Raw genomic sequence first — 19173 nt, forward strand, 5'->3', positions numbered from 1 at the left:
TCTGGGTTCCGGGATACTGATTGGGCCCAGGCAGGGGGTGGGGGCGGGCCCAGGGCACCGCCAGGCCTCCCTGGCCGCGGAGTCCGGCGGCCCGCTGTGGCCACGGTGGCTCGGGCGGGAGGAGCCACCGTGGAGCCGGGGGCGGGGGCGCAGGGCAGTACCGGGCTGGGTGAGGGGTGCCCAGCTCCGGAGCCCGGGCTGGGTGGGCGTCGCCGGTGGGTGGCCCCCTGGGCCGGGCGCGGAGCGTGGGGGGGCAGGGTTACCGCGGCCCGGGCCTTAGTCCCGCCCTCGCAGGAGGCGGGAGAGGAAACCGAGCCTGGCGGCGGGCTGGGCCCCGCAGCAGCTCCCGCCGGCCGGCTTCGTCCTGAGCTCCCTGCTCCAGGCTGCCGGGCCCGGCCGCGCCCAAGCCCCGCCATGCGGCCCCCGGGGCTCTGCGGGGCCGCGCCCCTCGCCGCGGCCGCCCTCCTGGTGCTGGGGGCTCCCCTGGGTAAGGGGGTGGGCAGCGAGGCGGCGGGGTGGGCGCGGGGCTCCCCTGGCTGCTGCCGGTCCGCAGGGAGCGGGTGGGGACCCAGCCGGGAGGCTGGGCCATGGGAAGCTGACCCGGGGCGCGGGGTCAGCCCCGGAGGGAGGCCGCGGGGGTTCAGGGGCGAAGCCCCTCAGGGTGGCGACGAGGGGCAGCTCCCGCGTCCCGGGAGCCGGCGGCTGGGAGCCTCGGGGAGCGGGGCTAAGGGCGGACGGAAAGCTGGCCTGGTGGCCATGGGCCCCCCCACCCCACCTGCCCGCAGCGCTGGCCGGCGAGGACTGCCTGTGGTACCTGGACCGGAATGGCTCCTGGCATCCAGGCTTTAACTGCGAGTTCTTCACCTTCTGCTGCGGGACCTGCTACCAGCGGTACTGCTGCAGAGACCTGACCTTGCTCATCACCGAGAGGCAGCAGAAACACTGCCTGGCCTTCAGGTGGGCTCCCGCCTCCACCCAACCCCCCTCCATCCTCCTCTCAGGAGGCCTGCCCGGTCCTCCTCCCCTCCTGCCTGTCTCCCTCCTGCCCCTCTCCATGTCCACCTCTACAGCCTTAGCCCAGACCTGGGACTCAGCTTGGTGACAAAACTGTGTGTCCGTGCTGGGGCCCGGAAGGTCCAGGAAAGGCGTATTAACCGTCTTGCGCTTGGTGGATGGTGGGTACAGGGTGCAGCTTTGTGAAAGGAGCTCTGGCAAGAAGGCAGGAGACTTGGGTTTGATTCCCAGGTCCACTTCTCCTTGGCCTTGTCATGCTGGGGAAGACTCACCCTCTCATGGGTCATTATTTCCTCTTCATAAAATGAGGGGGTTGACAAAATTAGTGGTATCAAACTTCTTTTTGAAGGGGACTGTGAATATATAAAAGGTGTAAGGAGACTGCGTGATTGGGGGGTTGGAAGAAAAGGGCTCTGGATTATTTTTAAGGTGCTTTCAGTGCTAACATGCTCAAAGTCTAACCAATTAGGTTGTAGCTGTAGAAGCGATGAAGTGGGGAGCACACTACAAATCCCAGCATGCCTCACACTAGCCAGCCAGGCAGCATGGTCTTCTGGGAAGTGGAGGTCCTCTAAGATCTCCTCCACAGGGACTGGGCAGAGCCCCTCAAGGAACCCCAAATCTCAGCTGGCTGCGGCCCCCTGCTGGCCAGGAGTTGGAGCACAGTTTTATGGTCACCATAATGAGGAGTGCCTCCTATGAGTGTTGGAAGGTGAGGGGACCTGTTCTTTGTCTAAAGTCCCAAGACCATAGCAGGCATCGCCTCGGCCGTGATCCTCTTTGTGGCTGTGGTGGCCACCACCATCTGCTGCTTCCTCTGTTCCTGCTGCTACCTGTACCGCCGGCGCCAGCATCTGCAGAGCCCGTTCGAAGGTACGTGCGTCCCGGGTAAGGTGCATCAGATGGGCCGGGCCGAACCCCACGGTGGGCGCCAGAGGGTTCAAGGGCGTGGGAACTGCAGTAGCGTGTGCTTCTGTGCACACGCACCGCCAGCCCGTGACCCCAGAAATAAGAACGTGCCAGGGCTATACGTGAACAGCAGACCGCATGTACGCGGACATGCGTGCACGTGAGTATTCACATGTGCTTGGCAGGATGCCTGTCAACAGTGGTGTGTGTGTGCAGTGGGCACAGGCGTGCACGTGACTCATGGAAAGGACACGGGGTGGGGTCCATAGTGGTGAGCCCTGACTGCATGTACTCTGGTGTGCACTGCAATGTGCGCCTCAGTGTTGCCCATGCGACCGCATATACGCCGAACCCTGATGAGCGTGGGAACGGTGACACTGCACGGGGGGTCGGGCTGGGAGGAAAAGGCTGAGGGGGGACCCCCTGAGCGGTAGCTCTGCTAGATTACCAGATACCAGACCCTGAAGCTGCCCTGTCCTTGCCTAAGTGGGACATTCCCCAGGCTGTGTTCTCTGGCTCGTGAGGCCTCTGAAAGCTGCTGAGGGGAGCAAACCTGCTAAACACAGACTGACGGACCACGTGCACAGCTCCCCGCGCAACTCTGCCAAGCCATGTCTGGGAGGCAAAGGCAGCAGGTGGCCAGCCTGGAGCCCGCCAGAGCAGACAGCAGGGCCTAGGGCTGCTTTCCTTGGTTTCCGGGGCAGGAGGAGGAGGCTTTGCCATGGAGGTGGGGTTCTGAATGCTGACCCTTGTCCCCCACCTAGGCCAGGAGATTCCAATGACAGGCATCCCAGTGCAGCCAGTGTACCCATACCCCCAGGACCCCAAAGCTGGCCCCGCACCCCCACAGCCTGGCTACATGTACCCTCCTAGTGGTCCTGCTCCCCAGTACCCACTCTACCCGGCTGGGCCCCCTATCTACAACCCTGCAGGTAAGTCAGCGGTCTGGAGCCTCTTGCTCCTGCCCGCCCCCTACCTCTGTGCTCGGACCTCCCCTGCCCCTTTCTCGCCCTGAGTCCCTCTCCCAGACTTCTACCTCAGCTGGAAACATCCAGGCTACCTCTTCCCCATGGATCCTTCACGCCTCTGGAATTGGGGGTCACGTCCCATCCTCTATGCCGCCCCTGACCTTCATCCTGTCTCCTTGGCTTTCAGCTCCTCCCCCCTATATGCCACCACAGCCTTCCTACCCAGGAGCCTGAGGAACCAGCTGTGTCTCTGCTGCCCCTTCAGTGATGCCCCCCCCTCCTGCATCTGCATCTGGCCCTGGGGGTGGGCAGGGGTCCTCTACTCACCAGGCCCCAGACCAGGCCAAGCCCTGAGTCCTACTGGTGATGGAGCCCCAGGGAAGTAGACCAGGAGCTGAGCTGGAACTTGGCCGTGAATGAGGGGTGGGCGGGGAGGGCTTGGGATCAGTGGACTATTTTTACCTGGGCAAGAGAAGGACCTGGAAGCCTGGGTCAAAGCCCCTGCTTTCTCAGAGTCCCTCTACTTCCAAGATCCCAGCCAGGAACGCTGGGGCCCGCCCTGTTTGCTCACTGTGGGCTGGGGCGGGGCAGGGAGTGGGCTCCATCAGCAGTGGGCAGAAGCCCTGTTCCTGGCCTGGAGCCCCACTGGCCAGGGCTCCAACCTCCTGGATTAAAGCTGTAAAGCTGTAACTCATGTCGGTTGCCTCATTGGGCCCATCCACACCTTCCAGGAGCTCTGCCTTCAGCTGGGCCCTGAGTGCCGCCAGTGCCACATCCTCCAAGCAGGGAAGGCGGGCGCCAGGGCCGGAGCCCAGCGCCACCCTCACCTGCCTCTGCAAGCATCCCCGCCCGAGGCCGAGGGCCGTGTGAGCTGGTTCCCAAAGCCAGTGAGTGGATTTTGCCACAGCCGGGAAGAGGGTGCTCGTTTGCATTACAGAGATTCCCCACTAGGGGTCAGGCCCCTGTGACATAGAAGGCACTGCACCTTGCACGAAGGCACCTTCCCCTTTTCAGGGACACTTAGCTTCAGTGTGCGTCCCGACACTGGCTGACCTTGGTGTCTCTGAACCCAGTTTTCTCAGCTATCCCACGGAGATAATGCCTCAGGGCTCTCATGAGGGTGAAATACATACATGAAATGGTGACCCCTGTCCGTCCTTCCTGATCAGAGAGGTTCTAGGAGCCAAGTGGAGAGAGTGGGCCACCCAAGAGGTCGGTGCAACGTGTTCCTGTCAGCTGCCTTGGATCATGAGGGAACCCTAGGACATTAGGCCCCCACTGAGCCAGGCAGACACCCCCACCCTTGAAGATGCCTCTGCACCAAGCTCTACCCTCATCCCTTGCCCTGTTCCCTGAGGACCTGGGTCCTTGTGCTCTCAGGACGTGTCTGGGGACAGATCTAGGGAAAGAAGTTTTATAGTTTTTAATTGAAGTGGGAAAAGTGCCAACCAGGCTTGGCAACACCACCACCAACCAACGTTCTCCTTTCCCAACACCCATATGCTAAGCCCCTCCTTCCCTCACCGAAGGTCCTCCAGCCCTGCAGCCTTGTCTTCCAGCTCTTCCAGCTGGGTTCTGCATGTGGCCACTCTGCTAACCATGCCCTCTGGCACCCATATAATGTCAGGGAGGCTCTCGACACACAGGCTGGAGGTGGGGAGCTCCTAGGCCAGGGTCAAAAACAACTAGAGGCAGAACCAGTGACAACAATGGGCAGAGCCTCCGTCCATGGATTCACAGCTTCCTCTCTTCCTACTGAAATTTTCAGGGTGCCCAAGAGTCTGCCCCTGGACCTGACCAGACTGAGAGGGAAAGCTAATTGCTGGGGGCGGGGAGGGGAACAGAGCTGGGGTCACAGCTGCAAATTCACCTTCTTTCTGAGGGTGGGGGACAAGAGGTAGGAGCTGGGGTCACAGAGTGTCCTGGCTTCCCGTCTGCAAATTCAGCCTTCAGTCACACTTTAAGGGAGAGGGTCACCAGCTCATCTCAAGGTTTGGAACCCAGTAAGCCTCTCTCCCTGTCTCTCTCCTGAAGCTGAGAGGTGGAGGAGATTGGCAGGGTAAGGTTTCTGAGTTTCCCTAAGGAAAGAGGTGTAAATGAATGAATGCATCGCCATGCCCGGCTGAATTAATTATCCTTAAATCCACAATCTGGGGCCAATTAAAAATTGCATTGTTGACTGGGGTGGAAGGCAGGTTTCTCCCAGTCATAGCTGTCTCCCACAAGGTGGAGTCTCCCCTCCCCAACATTTCCAGTCAATTAACTCTGCAAAGCACTGAGAATTCTAAGGAAGAGGGGAGAACTATGACACAGTGGGGTTTTCACATGCCCTGAGCAGAGAGGCCTCACATCCTCTAGCTCTGTAAATAGGGCAATCCCCCCGAATCTCTCCCAAAGCTCTCTGTCTATGGCCCCATCTCCTCTGCTTCCCACCAGGGGAAGAGGGCCAGCAGGAGCACAGAACTGTAGCTGCCCCTCCCCATATTCTTGTTCATCGGCTAGCACCCCCGACAACCAGGCAGGCACCCTACAAGGGGAGGGAGATGCAGGGCGGGAGGAGCGAGAGCCTAGAGGATTTACACTGCAGTGGTGTAAGTGGGGTCCTGCTGAGCTGCAAGGGCACACGGAGGACCCTAAGGGGGAGGTCTGGGAGGCACAGGGGGAGAGGAGAACTCCACACAAAAGCAAGCACACCTCTTTCTGGGGTCCCTACTCAGGCGGGCGGGGGGAGGCTGAGCTCAGAGGGGGAAGGCAGGGGTTCAGACGCAGGGAGAGAGCTGGAGCAGAGGAGAATGGGAATACAATGAGGGCCCCAAGAAAGGAAGGGGAGCATTGTGGGGGGAGAGGAATAGAACAGAGGCAGCTGGGACAGTGGACACTTCAGGCAAGGAGTGAGGGACGGTAGGTGGGATAAAGGAAGAGGAGTTAGGGGCCTGGAGAAGGTGCACTGGCCATGCAGAGCAGGTGGAGCGCGGGGCAGAGGCGTGGCAGTGGGGCGTTCACCAGGCCCAGACTCCCAGGCCACAGCCTGGCCCCCACACCACAGGTGGCATACGTGCTAGCTGGGCCCCAGGCTTGCCACCAGCCTTCAGAGGGGTGGGGTGCTGCATGGCCGCACATGGCACAACAGGCTTGGTGATCTTGGTGGTCCAGAAGCCATACCTAGTGGATGACCCGCGTCCAGATCTTAGGCTTCTTAAAGAAGGGCCACGTGGGTGGCCATAGTCCCAACTCACAGCACCTGCCACTGAGCCCCTCGCCCACTGGTCTTTGTTGAGCTCCTGCCATCCGAAGTGGGGCGAGTAGGCGCCCGCCATCCTGCCCACGGCCAGCGCCAGGGCCTCAGTCCTACTAGCCCAGGGTCCCCCAAGCCCTGCAGGGACAGGCCCCGGAGGTGGGAAGCCGGTGCAACAGTGGGTGGCGGCGGGCACCGCGGCTGGGCAGCCGGATGCGAAGACGCTCTCCGTTGGGGGAACGGGAGACCCCGGGATGTGGCCCCCCAGCCGGGGTATGGAGGCGCGGAGTGCCTGCCGGGGCGGGGTTGGGGGTGGACCCCTTGGCCCAAGTCGGTATGATGCAGCCGGCGGCAAGAGACGTGGTTTGAATATGTATGCATCAACTTGTTCAAGTCATTTGCTGCCTTTGACTCTCATTTTCTTCCCTGTAAAAGGCGGGTGCGGGACGACGATAGATCCTTTCCGGCTCTTGCACCCTGGGTTTCAGGAAGGGAAACCGGGCAGACGAGTGCCTGCTGAGGCGGATGGGGCAGTGGGCGGCGATGGGTGCACGACTCCGCAGAAACGCGGTCCCCCGCGTGTGGCCGGTTTCCCGCATTCGGCGGATCCGTGAGCACACGCGGCCGATCGATGCCTCGCCCTCCCCCTGCCCCTCCCTTTGCGGCGGAAAGGTGCCCCCCAGACCGGGCGCTGCGTCCCATCTGCCCACCGTCCCTGGCCCCCCAGAGCAGCTCCCGCGCTCCTGTGGCGCCGCGAGAGAACCCGGGATGCGGCCTGCCCGCAGGTGGCGCTGCGCTCCCGCATCGGGTTCTAAGGCACCCGAGGAAGGATGACCTCATCAGTCCCGGCATTTCACCCCTCAAGAGGACAGTATAAAGTGTGTGTGTGTGTGTGTGTGTGTGTGTGTGTGTGTGTGTCCATCAAGAGGACAGTATAAAGTGTGTGTGTGTGTGTGTGTGTGTGTGTGTGTGTGTGTGTGTGTGTCCGCGTGCGCGCATGTGCGTGTTTAGTCTGGCTATTGGAACCTTAAGATTTGGAGATCCGCCGTTTGGGTTTGGCTAGGCTTTCAGTGTTTTCCGGAGGCACCATCATCAGTCTCATTTCAGTAAGGGGGGGGGAACCTCTCTTCAGAAGTAGTTCTAAGGGCGGGAGATCTATCTGAGCTCTCTGTTTATTAGCTGTGTGATCATGGACCTGCAGGTTAACCTCTCTGGGCTGAACTTTTCCTGCAAAATGGAAACCTCCAGTGTTGAAAGAGCACCTGTAGCAACCGGCAGCATCTGGCTAAGGCCTGGCAACCACAGACACAGGGTAAATGGAAAGGCTAGCTGCACTCGGCTCCAGCTAACACCCTTTGAAGTCCACAAGGCAGTGGGTGTCTGCCCGCCCCCTCCGGGGCCCAGCCCTTGTTTCAGTTGTTGGGGTGGACAGGCAAATGGGTAGAGGGGAAGGGGCACAGAGTGTTCCCTGAGATCCAAGCTTTTTGCTCCCACAACTAGCCTGCCTCTGTATTTGGTCAGACCTAGCACAGCAATCCTCCTTCCTCCTTCACCCCAAAGATGGTGAAACTGCTGTGCTCCCTGCTGTTGAGATAAAACCCCAAGACAGAGAAAACTGCCTGTGACCCAGACCCAGGGTGGCCATTCCACAGTGCCAAGGGTACCGGTGCCTTTAAGTCCATCCAGTCAGGAAGACACTTTTGACGTGCACCTGATGGAGGGCAGGGGGCCACTGCTGGGTCGGGAGAGCGGCCTACAGCTGGAGCGGGAGGTGACACCGTCCCTGGGCACGCTGGGTACCCTGGTGTGGGGGCTGCTCCCCAAATGGTCATTCCCTTCTCTGCCCGCTCCGAGATGGCTGCCTTCCTGGGCTGGTGACTGCTGTGAGGAGCTGGCCCCAAGCCCACGGTGAGGAAGAGTCATGGAACGAGCATCCCCTGAACATGCCTAATATAGCCATCCCCGGGCCCTGTGCTCCACTCTACCCCATCACCCCCGAAAGCGGCTCTGGCTAATGACTCCAGGCAGCAGGAATGGTCAGGAGCAAACCCTGGCTAAGGCCTAGTTTCCTTGGCCTGGTCAGCCCGGTCAGTGACGAGCCCTCTACCCAGGCCTGAGGCTTTCCCTTGCACCAGACTTTCTGCAAATCTGAACTTGTTATGTGGTCAACTTGGGATGGCATGGCAGGGAACCTGAGCTTCTAGAGTCTTCCATGGGGCCCAGGGTGAGCATCAGGACCATCAGTACAGTACAGAGGTGGGGCACAGTCATTCACAACTAAAGGCTTGTATATATTATCAAAATCTTATGGAAAAACAGATACACAGCCATTTATACAACAGCAGGTGGGTGTGAGGGAAATGTCTGCTTTGGCATCAAACCTTCAGGACCAGCTGCCGTCTGTCCCTCTCCTCCCAGCTGGAGCCCACTCCCCACCAGGCCAGCTGCCCCTGCCATGTCCTCTAATTAGCCCAGGAGGGGTTTGAGGGTATCCTCAGCCCCTCCTCCTTCTGCCCTTGGGCCCTCATGCCCTTCTCAATCTTCTGCCATTGTCCCACACAGAGGGCCATGGGCCCAGCAGCTTTGCCCCAAGGGCTCCTCAGAGGCCTGAATCCTGGCCCTGGAGGGCAGTGGGGCTGGGCTGGTTATGTGGTCCTGATGGGACATCTTTCCTGGATCGCAGGCCTTTTGCAACTTGCCAGCTACTTGGGCCCCAGGCATGCCATCTTCTCAGTGACACGCTAAAAGGACTCTTCTTGTCTGGAAACCTCAGCTCCAGGTATAAAGGACATTTTTGGAGACAAGAAAAGGAAAAGTGAGAAGAGATAAGGCATCCTTCCTTGCGTGTGGCCAGGCCTCATGCTCTCCCATGGCGTAGGGACATCCACAGCAGGTCAGCCAGGAGTGGGGTGGGCGGGGTCTGTGCAGCCCTGGGAGGCGAGGCCGGGGCAGTCTTGGCATTGGCAGACAGTGCCCCCTGGCAGTCTGGTCCTACTGAAGCAGTTTGGGCACCTCCACCTGTAAGGGCAAAGCAGAGACCGTTTAGAGAGAGGAGCTCAGCAAAGGAGCCTCTGGAATTCACCTGGCCTCCCTCACTTCTGGAAACCAGACCCTCCTCCATAGCTCTCTGTGGAATGAGTACATGAGGCATTGACACGGATGAAACCTTTTTCCTTGTCTGTAAAGACTGGATGTCATCAAATGACCACTAACATTACAATTGAGGTTGTCCTTTATCTGATGGTGTCTAGCCCCAGACGATGTTGTGGGGCGAGGGTTAGCTGCCACCATGCAGTCCGATGGGCAGCTGACGGTGGTCTCTGTCGCCTGAGACGCAGGGTCTCTAGGGACGGCTCACGTGTCTGGGGCACTGATTAGACACAGGGGAGACTCTTCTGAGGGCTGAACTCCCAAAGACCTTTGGGATACACGGATCAGTAGGACTTGGCTGGTCCTGAGAGGGAATTCATAAAGGGGAGCTCGTTTTCGCTTTGGGAGTGGGGGAGAGAAGCCTTAATGGCGGGGCCAGGGCTACTAGGTAGAGACTGCGTCTCCATTTCTGGGAGACGCCCGTTTCGCTGCTGGGCGGCGAAGCGAGAGGCAGGGCGGGAGAGGCTAAAGGAAGCTCCTCGCAGGAAGGCGAGAGGCCCCTCGAAGGGAGGCAGGGGCGGCCGAGGTGGCCGGAGGCGCCGTCCGGGCGCTGCGGCCTGTCCACGAGCTGCAGCCTGCCGCAGGCCGCTCTGCCCACGTCGCCCCGCCAGGCGGCCCTTCTCCTGCAGCCCTGCGGCCCGGGCCGCCACACTTACCTTCTTGAGCTGCTTGAGGTTGCTGGAGCGAATGGCGGCCAGTAGCTGGTCGCGGGAGTTCTTCTCCTGGACGGGGAGGACTTTGTCCCCCATCTTCCTCTGCGTGGCTGGTGACAGGGAGTTCTTCAGGTTCTCCATGATCAGGGGCGGCGCCAAGGGAGGCGGAGGTGGAGGCGGGGCGGCCGGAGCGCCCCCTTTCTTGGGCGAGTTCTTGGGCGAGGCCTTTGGAGATGGCTGGGGGGAGGCTTTGGGGGAGCCCTTGGCCAGGGCCCCGGGCTTGGGCACCTCCAGCAGATCCTTCTTGTCGCCGCCGGCCTCCTGGGCCTGCCGCTGCTCCTGGAGCCGCTTCTGTCGCTGCTTGTCCATGTTGCGGCTGAGCAGGTTGGTGACCGTCATCCGGGGCCCGGCCAGCTCGAAATGGTAGCCGAGCTTGAGCAGGGTGGTGTTCTCTTTGAGCAGCTTGGCGATCTCCATCTCGGTCTTGCCGCCGCAGATGTGCCGCTGGTTGTGGAAGCGGAGCTCCGTCAGCGTGTTGTTCTGCAGGAGGGCCCGGAAGATGGCCAGGATGCCTTTGCCCGTGATGTGGTTCGAGTCCAGGTTCAGGCTGGTGATGGTCTTGTTGGCCTTGAGCATGATGGCGATGGCGAAGGCCACGTGGTCGTCAGCGCGCGTGTTGGCCAGGGCGAACACCTTGACCACCGTGTTGAACTCCAGAGCCTCGGTGAACCGGACCAAGATCTCATTTGTGATACAGTCTGAGTTGTTGACGTTCACCTCGGTCATCTCAGGGTCATTGTTCTTCACTCTCTCCAGAGGCTCATCAAATATGCTGGGAGCCGCTTCCTCCTCCGCCTTGGCAGGCCCTTCGGAGGGCTTGGTGGGGCAAGCCGCGGCTGGTTTCTCCTGCGCTTGGGTCTTGCTCTCTTCTTTGGGTTCCTTTTCACTTACAGCCTCATCTTTTTTCACTTTCTCCTCCTCCCTTTTGGTGTCCGTCTTCCCACTTCCTCTTTTCATCCGCTCATCCTCTTTCTTGGCATCTGCGCTCCTACTCTCCCCTTTTCCCTTCCCGTCATCCTCTCTCTTGCTTGTCTCCTTCTCCTCTCTCTTCTTGTCCTTGTCTCTGCTCGGCCCTGCACTCCTGTCACTGCCTTTCTTCTCGTCCTCCTTCCTTGGGGCTGCTGTCTTCTCCTCTCCTTTCCCCTCCTTCCCCGCCTCCTTCTTGTCCACAGCAGCCCTGACCCGGCCCTTGTCAATGCCCCTGATCATCTTCTCCTCCTTGGGCTTCTCTCCGCTTTTGCCGTCAGCTTCATCTTTGTCTCTTGAGAAGCTTTTCTTTAAACCACCCCTCTTTGGCTCCTTCCCCAGGTCTGAGTCTCGTCTGGGGCCCAGAGGTTTTTTGCTGGCATCTCTGCCCCTTTCCTCTCCGTTCTTGGCATCTGTCTTGGTCTCCACTTGCTTGCTTTCCTAAGAATTCAGAAAAGAAAAATAAACATGAAGAGCTGGCTACAGAGGGACAGGAGTGAGTATGGGGACAAGTGTGGGGAGGATTTACATAACTGCCCTGGAGCCTCCAAAGGGCAATGTCCATTGAGAACACCCTAAGAGGGTCTGGATTCAAGCTGCAGAGAACAGGCTGACGGCAGACTCAAGAAAACCTCAGGGTCGTGAGGGGCCAGCATGAATACCTGAGGACGTTGTGGCAGGTCCTCCCCCAGGGGGTTCTCAGATCCAGAGCTGCCCTTTTCTGTCATGGGTGATTGAGCAGGAATGCCCGAGCGGTCTGAGCCATGGTGGAACCCGACACAAAAGGAAAAATCACTAATACTGTTCCTGTCTTAATTTAAAATTTTGAAATTTTGGTTGCCATGGATTTTCTTTTTTTTTTCTTTTTCTTTTTCTTTCTTTTTTTTTGCATTAAATTCAATTTTTAAAAATATCAGTTGTCTTGATCACTGAGCTCTTGGGTGCCTCCTTGCACGTTCTGGGCTAGGCGAGTGCCTCACGTGCCTCACCCTAGCACTGGCCCTGCTTCCAAAGGGGAGATAGGTCAAAGGGAAAAAAAGTTGGAGGGACCAACATAGGGCTGCTAACATTTTATTTTACCAATTAAAGTTATTTATAAATCTGATCTACCATCATTCTCTCGTTGAAATAGGAAGGAGCTCACGATAAAGAATTAAGATAGATGTTAACAGAATAAAGGCCATACCTTTATGTCAGGTATGTGTAGCTTTTTGAAGAGCCCACGGTATTGTCCTTATTTTTTTAGTAAAAACTTTGCTAAGGACCAGCACCTCTCTGGAAGGAGCCCTGGAGACCACTGAGTGAGCTGATCTCAGGAGGACTCTGCCAGATTCCGGATCTAGGATTCTGGGACTCCGCGTGGACCACACAGACGCAGAGAAACTGTCCGGGGAGGCCTGGAAGGGAGTTGGCTGAGATGCGTTAAAGGCTGGAATTTTACGTGCAACGTGGGCCATCCTGTACTTCCGTGGGGCCCTGTATCTTCCTCCACGAAGCTGCAGAAAGTCTGAACCTTATTTTGAGAGTACTTGCCTCCCACCCCCCTTCAGAAGAACCAAAGAAGCATCAGGATTGCCTAAGGTTAGATATTAAACTGTCCAAATATGTTACATACTCTGGAGCAGCTGGGACCTCAAGGAATGTCCTTCCTAAAGGGTTTTTTTGGTTTTTTTTTTTTTTTTTTTTTTTAAGAGGAAGAGACTATGGCCTGATTATTAGAAAGGTTTTCTTTCTTTCAAGAGTGCCTGGCTGGTGTGTGGGAGGAGGGGGAGGAGGAAGGAAAAGCAACACTCCGGAAGGAATGGAGAGCTGGTTGGTCCTATGGAAACAGTTTGTACCTGCCCCTCAAACACATGCCATTGGGGACCAGCCCTAGGGTTTATTTAGCAGCAGAAGTCCTTGGCCCCTGTGCTAGAACCGCGACGGGCAGCCAAGACGCGCAGGGCCTGGTGAGGCAGGGCCGAGGAATGTGCCCCTTCTCTCCTCCTGCCTCATGGGGGTGGTTGCAGGAGGGCGGGGGGGGCTCCCTGGGGCTTTGGTGGTGGAGCACGGGCTGAAGGACGCCCTCTCACACTTTCTCTGGCTCCCCGAGAACTGGATTTGACCCTTCAGATCACCCTTTCAGTGATGGTGACTTTACTGTTCCTTGATTTGAAAGGAAGAGGAAACTTGAGTATGCAAACAGAGGGAAATGAGGAGATCCAATGGGTCAGCCCCATTAGGACACTCCTAACATCTGCCCACAGCTCAGCCAGGAAATTCCAGCCCACCCCAGCTCAGAGTGGTTTTAAATTCCAGGCGCGTCGGGAGCATGGAGGTGAGAGCTGGGTGCCACAGCCTCTCCAGCTAGCCCAGCCCAAGCTCCAGAGGTCAGGCCCCCAAGGCAGGAACTCCTGCCCTCCCCTTCCAAATGCGCGCCCTTGGGATTGCTCAGCACGCACCGCCGTGCTGGGCCCAGCAGCCCTCTGCTTGATTCCCATGCCGCCCCACAGGCCTCACTCAGAGCGAACCTGGGAAGCCAGAGAGATGATAACCAGCAAGTTCGGGAAAAACGGGTTTCCGGTCTGTCTCACCAGCAGCTGCCAAGTCAGTGTAACCTTCTCGAACCTTGCCTGTTAGGGGCCGAGGCCCTCCTCTCCACCCCCCAGCAGCCCTCCAGGTGCGCCTGACCGCCCCGCTGCCCCAGAACCTTGCTCAGCAGCTGCCTCCTCTCCCAGTCAAACCCATCCCGCTTTCTGACCGGGGCTCCCATTCAGAACTTTCCCCTGCTCTCCCGTCAGGACTCCTTTTCCAACATTTTAACCCTCTCTCTGCCCTGACACCCTAGAGTCTGACCTACCCCCTTGGTCTTCATCCAGGACTACGCCCCACTCCCTCTTAGGGTTCTGTCCCCACACCGGGGGCCTAGTTGGCTTGGACCTGTCATGTGTCTGTTCTTCTGGAGGTGTTCCAGCCCCTTAAAAAGAACCTAATGAAAAACAGGCGGAGTGGGGGAGGGGGGAGTTGATTAATCATGGGTTTCCTCCAAATAGCCAGGAATGAGTGGGGCTGGGGCTTGTTGCAGCTCGTGCAGCCCTGAGAGCTCAGACGTTGCCTTAAAAGGAGAAGGAGCCCAGCGTCCTCCCAGGGCTGAGATTTCTGGTGAGCGAGCTCCTCGGCACATAGCAGAGCTGCCTCCTTCTTGCTTATCTGAAAGGGAGTCCAAGCCAACTTCTTTTGCTTCTAGAACTGGTCGTGCATCCTGGAGACCTCCAGAGGTTCCTTTTGCTTGTCTTCCTGTCTCTAGGCCTCCCTCCACCGTTCATCCGTTATAGCAAGAGGGGTTCAGGTTAGATATAACAAAGAACTTCCATAGAGCAAAGGTCCCCAGGCTTCTAGATGAGAGATCTGAGCACCAATAATTGTTTTTCCCTTTGGGAAAAGCTTCGGGTTAGGGGAAGGCCACGGGGAGGTTTGGCGATCCTTCATAGAGGCAGGGGAATGGAGAGGATGACCTCTGAAAACCTATAACGACCTGTGAGACCTTGCAGGGATCTAGCGATCAGACTCAGAGGTGAGAAGCCGCTCCCTTCCCCCATCTGCTCCAGGCCTGTGGCCTCACGGCATTGCTCTGTCTGCCACTTGGGTCAGGATCCCAGTTACATGCCTTCGACGGTTCGACGCAGCATCTCTTCCCTCGTGTGGAGCCTTCAGATGCTACTTCCTCTAGAAGTCTTGTCCGATTGACCAGAGGAGAGAACATTTTAACACCTTCCTTGCCAAAGGGGGAGAGGAAAAGAATTGTCTGTCTGGAAGTCCCCAGAAAATGCGAACTTGCTGAGGGAAGGCCAGACCCCCCTGTGCGTGCTGCCCTCCGCCCGCTGTGCCGATTAGCTCGTGGAGACCACCGCCAGGCCCTCTCTTTCCTTCCTGTGACGCCTGGCCTGCGAAGTGATCCTGCCTGAGGCCGGTGCAAGACGAGATGCGCCCAGGGGAAAACGTCTCAGACAGGACACGGAAGGTCTGGGTCTGTCGAGTTCGCTCCAGCCCCTTGCTTACGAGGGGGCAGGGCCCAGGAGGGCAGGGGTGGCTGGCAGTGACTGCACCCCTCACATGGGATCCCACTGCCATGAATCCAGGCACGTTTGCTCCACCCCCAAAGCAGGTCTGAGGTGAGGTCAATTCAGATGGTCCCCCGGGGCATCCTGGTGACACAGACAGCCCTCAGACCTTTTGCCTGGAGGCTCAAGCTCCAGGCTCGGGGCAGGGACCCTGGGGTCTGCAACTCTGCTCTCAGTAGACTGTCTCCCAGGCCTGAGCTGAAGTCCTGAGGGCACAGAGGCCTTAGGGGCTGAGCTGACTAGAAGCAGGCATTTTTAGCTTGACTCTGGACTACAGCCTGCCTCTTGTTTCTCGTGGATCAGGTTATATTTCATAGGAGAGCGTCAGGGAAATCTGTGGCCTCTCCTAGTCCCCCCAGTGCTCCAGCCCCTCACCGTGTCTCCCTCTTGGTCCTGCACCAGTGCTCCCCACCAGCCCTCAGCGTGCCTCAGAGCACAAGATCATGTTTCCCTGCTTCTCCCATGAAGCTGGCCCTGCAGGGCTCTGGGGCCCTGGCCCCACTCACTCCAGCCACCTGGAGACCTGGTATCAGGCACCACAGCTGCCAGGGTCATCCATCTGCAGGGAGAGCTGGCTGCAGGCTGGAGCAGGTGCCACAGGTCCCTTACGCAGCCAATGGCAGGGCAGGAAGCAGAGCCTGGGGCTTGTGGGGACCAAGAAGCTTCCCTCCCTGCAGCCTCCTGCCTCATTCTGCATGGAATGCCAACTCTTTTATTGTTTTCCACCAAGAAGAAAGAGTCTAGATTGTTCTGACCAGAAGTTTCAGGAGGGCCACCTGCCATGTGGGAGAAGCATCATTCCTGGAGCAGGCAGTCCGGGGGAGGGATGGCAAGGCCTGTTTCCCTTGGTGGTCTGTGGGGCAGGAGTCCTCCCCAGGGGCTTAAGCCAGCTCAAGAAACAGAGAGCTTCAGGTTTTCTTTTCTTTTCTTTTTTTTTTTTTTTTAAGTAGGCTCTATGCCCAATGTTGGAGCATGAACTCATGACCCCGAGGTCTAGAGTCACACGCTCTACCGACTGAGGCAGCCAGGCTCCCCTGATCTTTCTTTTCTTTTCTTTTTGAAATTGAAGTATGATTGACACACGATGTTACGTTAGTTTCAGATGCACACATAGTCATTTGACAATTCTGTACGGTATGCATAGGGCTTCAGATCCCCAAACCACTGATATTGCCCCTAAAAAGCTAAGGTTCCCTCCAGAGCTGTCAGGAAAGCTGGGATTGTTCCGAGGGCATCCTCCCTATGGTGGCTGGGAATTTATTGGCTCTGCAGGAGCTGGCCTGTGTGCAAGTCCCAACTCTGCCCCCGACTGGCTGTGTGATCTTGGGCGGGTTACAGCCCTCCTCTGAATCCGTCGTCTCATATGCAAGATGGAACTGACCAACCCCGAGCCCGTCACTAGGTCGCAAGTGGTTGTAAGGAGACTTCTGCCAAGGCCGGGGGGGGGGGGGGGGGGGGGTGAGAAGGGCTTGAACCAGAGATGAGCTGCGGGGAAGCCCAGCCCTCCCTGTGAGAAGCGCTTAAGCCTGCAGGCAGGAGGGCTCGGCCTGCTCCCGCCCGAGGCCCCGGCCGTGCTTAGTAGCTTAGTATTACTTAGAAGGCTGAGGTGAAGCGCTTACCCAGTGGTCCGTGGAGCTGCCTCTCGTACTTCTCCGTGGAAAGTGACATGACCATGTCGCAAACCCTGGAAAGCTGCCTGGAGAGCTAGAAGCTGCGAAGGGACCAGGTTGCTGGGGGAGCTCTCCCCCACCCGCTCCCCCCACCCGCTCCCCCCAGTCCCACGGTGACAGAGGCGGGGGTGGAGTGGGGTGGGCACAGGTGTCACCGCCCCAACAGGGACCACTGGCTCTCGGGTCCTGCAAGCGTTGGGGCCTGTGTGGGGCTGGGGGTTCTCGAGAGACAGCCCCTCCGAACTCCTCCTGTGACCTGACTCAGTCGTCCACCCTGGCTCCCTTCCCCAGGAGGTAGAGACCCCCATCCTGGGGACAGAGCGCCGCATAAGGCAGCTCAGGAGGCAGGGTGACAAGCTGACGGCAACGTGCGTGGGGCAGACGGTGCTGAGGCTGGGGAGCCCGCCGGCAGACTGACCGCTTCGGCGGATAGCTTCTCTTCAGGCCGGCCCGAGGCTGCAGCCTCCCTAAAAAGGCCCGGCAGCCCCTTTCTCAACCATTCCCAGACTGCCGTTCCCTGACTCCTGCTCTGGCAGTGGCTTGGGGACAAGGTCTTAGCGTCTCCCAGAAACCCCCTTTTTTGGTGATCCCAGCCCTGACCCTTTTTGGATCATCCCGGGTCTGCTTCCCCTACTCAGCGCCCCCAGCATAGCGAAACATCGTCTCCGCTGGCTGTTGCAGGATGAGCTCGGAGGGGTCCCCTTCTATTCATCCCTTGTAGCTGTTCAGGGGTCTCTGGGGAAACTGGGACCCCACAGGATGGCTCAAGAAGGAGGAAGGCACTGGGGACTGAGGCCAGAGTAGGGCTTTAACCTCCCTGCCTTGGGTTCACATCTCCGGAAACATAATTTTGGGGGTGCTCAAGGGCTTATACACAAAGACCCATGTGTATGCTCAGTTCCCGCCTGTGCCTGGAACATACTTTATCCCCTAAGGGGCGCCTGGGTGGCTCAGTCAGTTACGCATCTGCCTTTGGCTCAGGTCATGAGCCCAGCATCCTAGGATCAGGTCCCACATCAGGCTCCTTGCTCAGCGGGGAGCCTGCTTCTCCCTCAGCCTGCACTCCCTCTGCTTGTGCTCTCTCTCTCTGACAAATATATAAAATCCTTAAAACAAAATCCCCTAAGAAACAGGGGCTCAAAATGAAATTCCTAATTTTGGGGTGGGGGCTGTACCATCTGGTGTAGGAGCTGCAAAACTGTCTTCTCACCACGACTTCTGGAACTCTGACGACTGCACTTCTAGAGGCCTCAGCCCTGGAGCACGGTGGGAGGGAGTGTGACAATGCCCCTCGTGGGGGCCTGCCCATCACAGGTGCCTCTGTACATGCTTGTTGGGATGAGGCCAAAGTGCACCAGCCCCAATAATCTGCTAGGAGAACGTCAGAAATGGGCAGGTATCAGGCTTGGGGAGAACACCCCCCCCCCAGGGGACTCCGGTAGGGCCCCTCAATGCTGGGGACCAGCAGATGTCTCAGCCCTTTTCTGGTCCCCGCCTGCAGCCCTGTGGGTTGACGGTGTGAGGGCTAATCCACACCTAAGCGACATGGCAAGCCATGTTGGAGGCTTGCGCCCCCTTGTCCCCCAAAAGAATGTGGGCCGAAAAGAGCCTCCAAGCCGACCAGGGCTCCAGAGGGTTCATCTAGGGCACCTCCCTGGGGGGACGTGTGCACCTGGCGAGCTCTGAGCTGAGAAGCCAAGGCTCATGCTGTCACAGAACTAAGAAAAGCTGCTCCCCGCAGGCATCCCAGAGCCCCTTGCTACCCTGTCCCCACCCGGCTTGGTCTCTCTCGGCCTTGCCCGGGGCTCTCCAGGACCAGCCTGCCAGGAGCGTGTGAATCGACTCTTGGGGTGGTAGGCAGGCTCCAGACCCCTTGGCGGGTGTTCACAGCTGGCTGGGCCGAAGGCCTGGGAATGGCACCACGATTGCTGGAGAAGGGCAAAGCAAGCTCGGGCTGTCCCTTTACCCAGTGAAGAAGCTACATGCCAACACTGAAGGGGTTCGTTTCATGGTTTGGAGCCCCATATTTCGAAAGGGCATGCTCCCCACGCCTGGCTGCCAGTCCACCGGAGAAGTCAAGCGCCATCCTGTTCCCCAAATCCTCAGTCCACAACAGCTTTCTGATGCTTTTCCTCTCCAGCAAAACCATCGCTAAATTAGGAGGGCTTCTCAATGTGCTGTTGCTGGCGTGGAGCTAGGAGCTCCTGCAGCCCTACGCTGGCTCCGCAGGGTAGTTACTGCCGTGGTCCCTGGTTCACAGAAGAAGAAACGCAAGCCCAAGGTCACACGGCTGTTACGGGACGAAGCAAGAACTCGGATTCTAGAGTCTGAGCTTTTCACCTCTCTCTTCCACCGTCGTGTGTGAGTGGGCTGTACGCCAAGCCATTCTTTCACCCAAATGCCTAGTGTGGAGATAGCCCTTCACCCCCCGGCCGCCCAGCACTGAAA

The 19173-nt window shown here is 58.4% G+C and overlaps 2 protein-coding genes across 2 annotated transcripts in view; one reads left to right on the top strand and one right to left on the bottom strand.

The window, feature by feature from the left end:
• Positions 1-242: 242 nt before the first annotated feature.
• Positions 243-3601, top strand: SHISA4 (shisa family member 4). Its single transcript, XM_026480664.4, has 5 exons — positions 243-487; positions 786-957; positions 1754-1887; positions 2688-2855; positions 3079-3601. The coding sequence occupies exons 1-5, from the start codon at positions 415-417 to the stop codon at positions 3123-3125; spliced, it is 594 nt and encodes a 197-aa protein (XP_026336449.1). The 5' UTR covers positions 243-414; the 3' UTR covers positions 3126-3601.
• Positions 3602-8396: 4795 nt separating this feature from the next.
• Positions 8397-19173, bottom strand: part of LMOD1 (leiomodin 1) — a 39111-nt gene continuing 28334 nt past the window's right edge. The window contains exons 2-3 of the mRNA XM_026480662.4: positions 9933-11396; positions 8397-9144 (exon numbers count right to left, since the gene is read on the bottom strand). Coding sequence (XP_026336447.2) covers positions 9118-9144; positions 9933-11396 — 1491 coding nt within the window. The 3' untranslated portion in view covers positions 8397-9117. The remainder of the gene's footprint in view (positions 9145-9932; positions 11397-19173) is intronic.

Source organism: Ursus arctos, unplaced genomic scaffold, assembly GCF_023065955.2.
Source record: "Ursus arctos isolate Adak ecotype North America unplaced genomic scaffold, UrsArc2.0 scaffold_2, whole genome shotgun sequence".
In the NCBI taxonomy this organism is placed as follows: Eukaryota; Metazoa; Chordata; class Mammalia; order Carnivora; family Ursidae; genus Ursus; species Ursus arctos.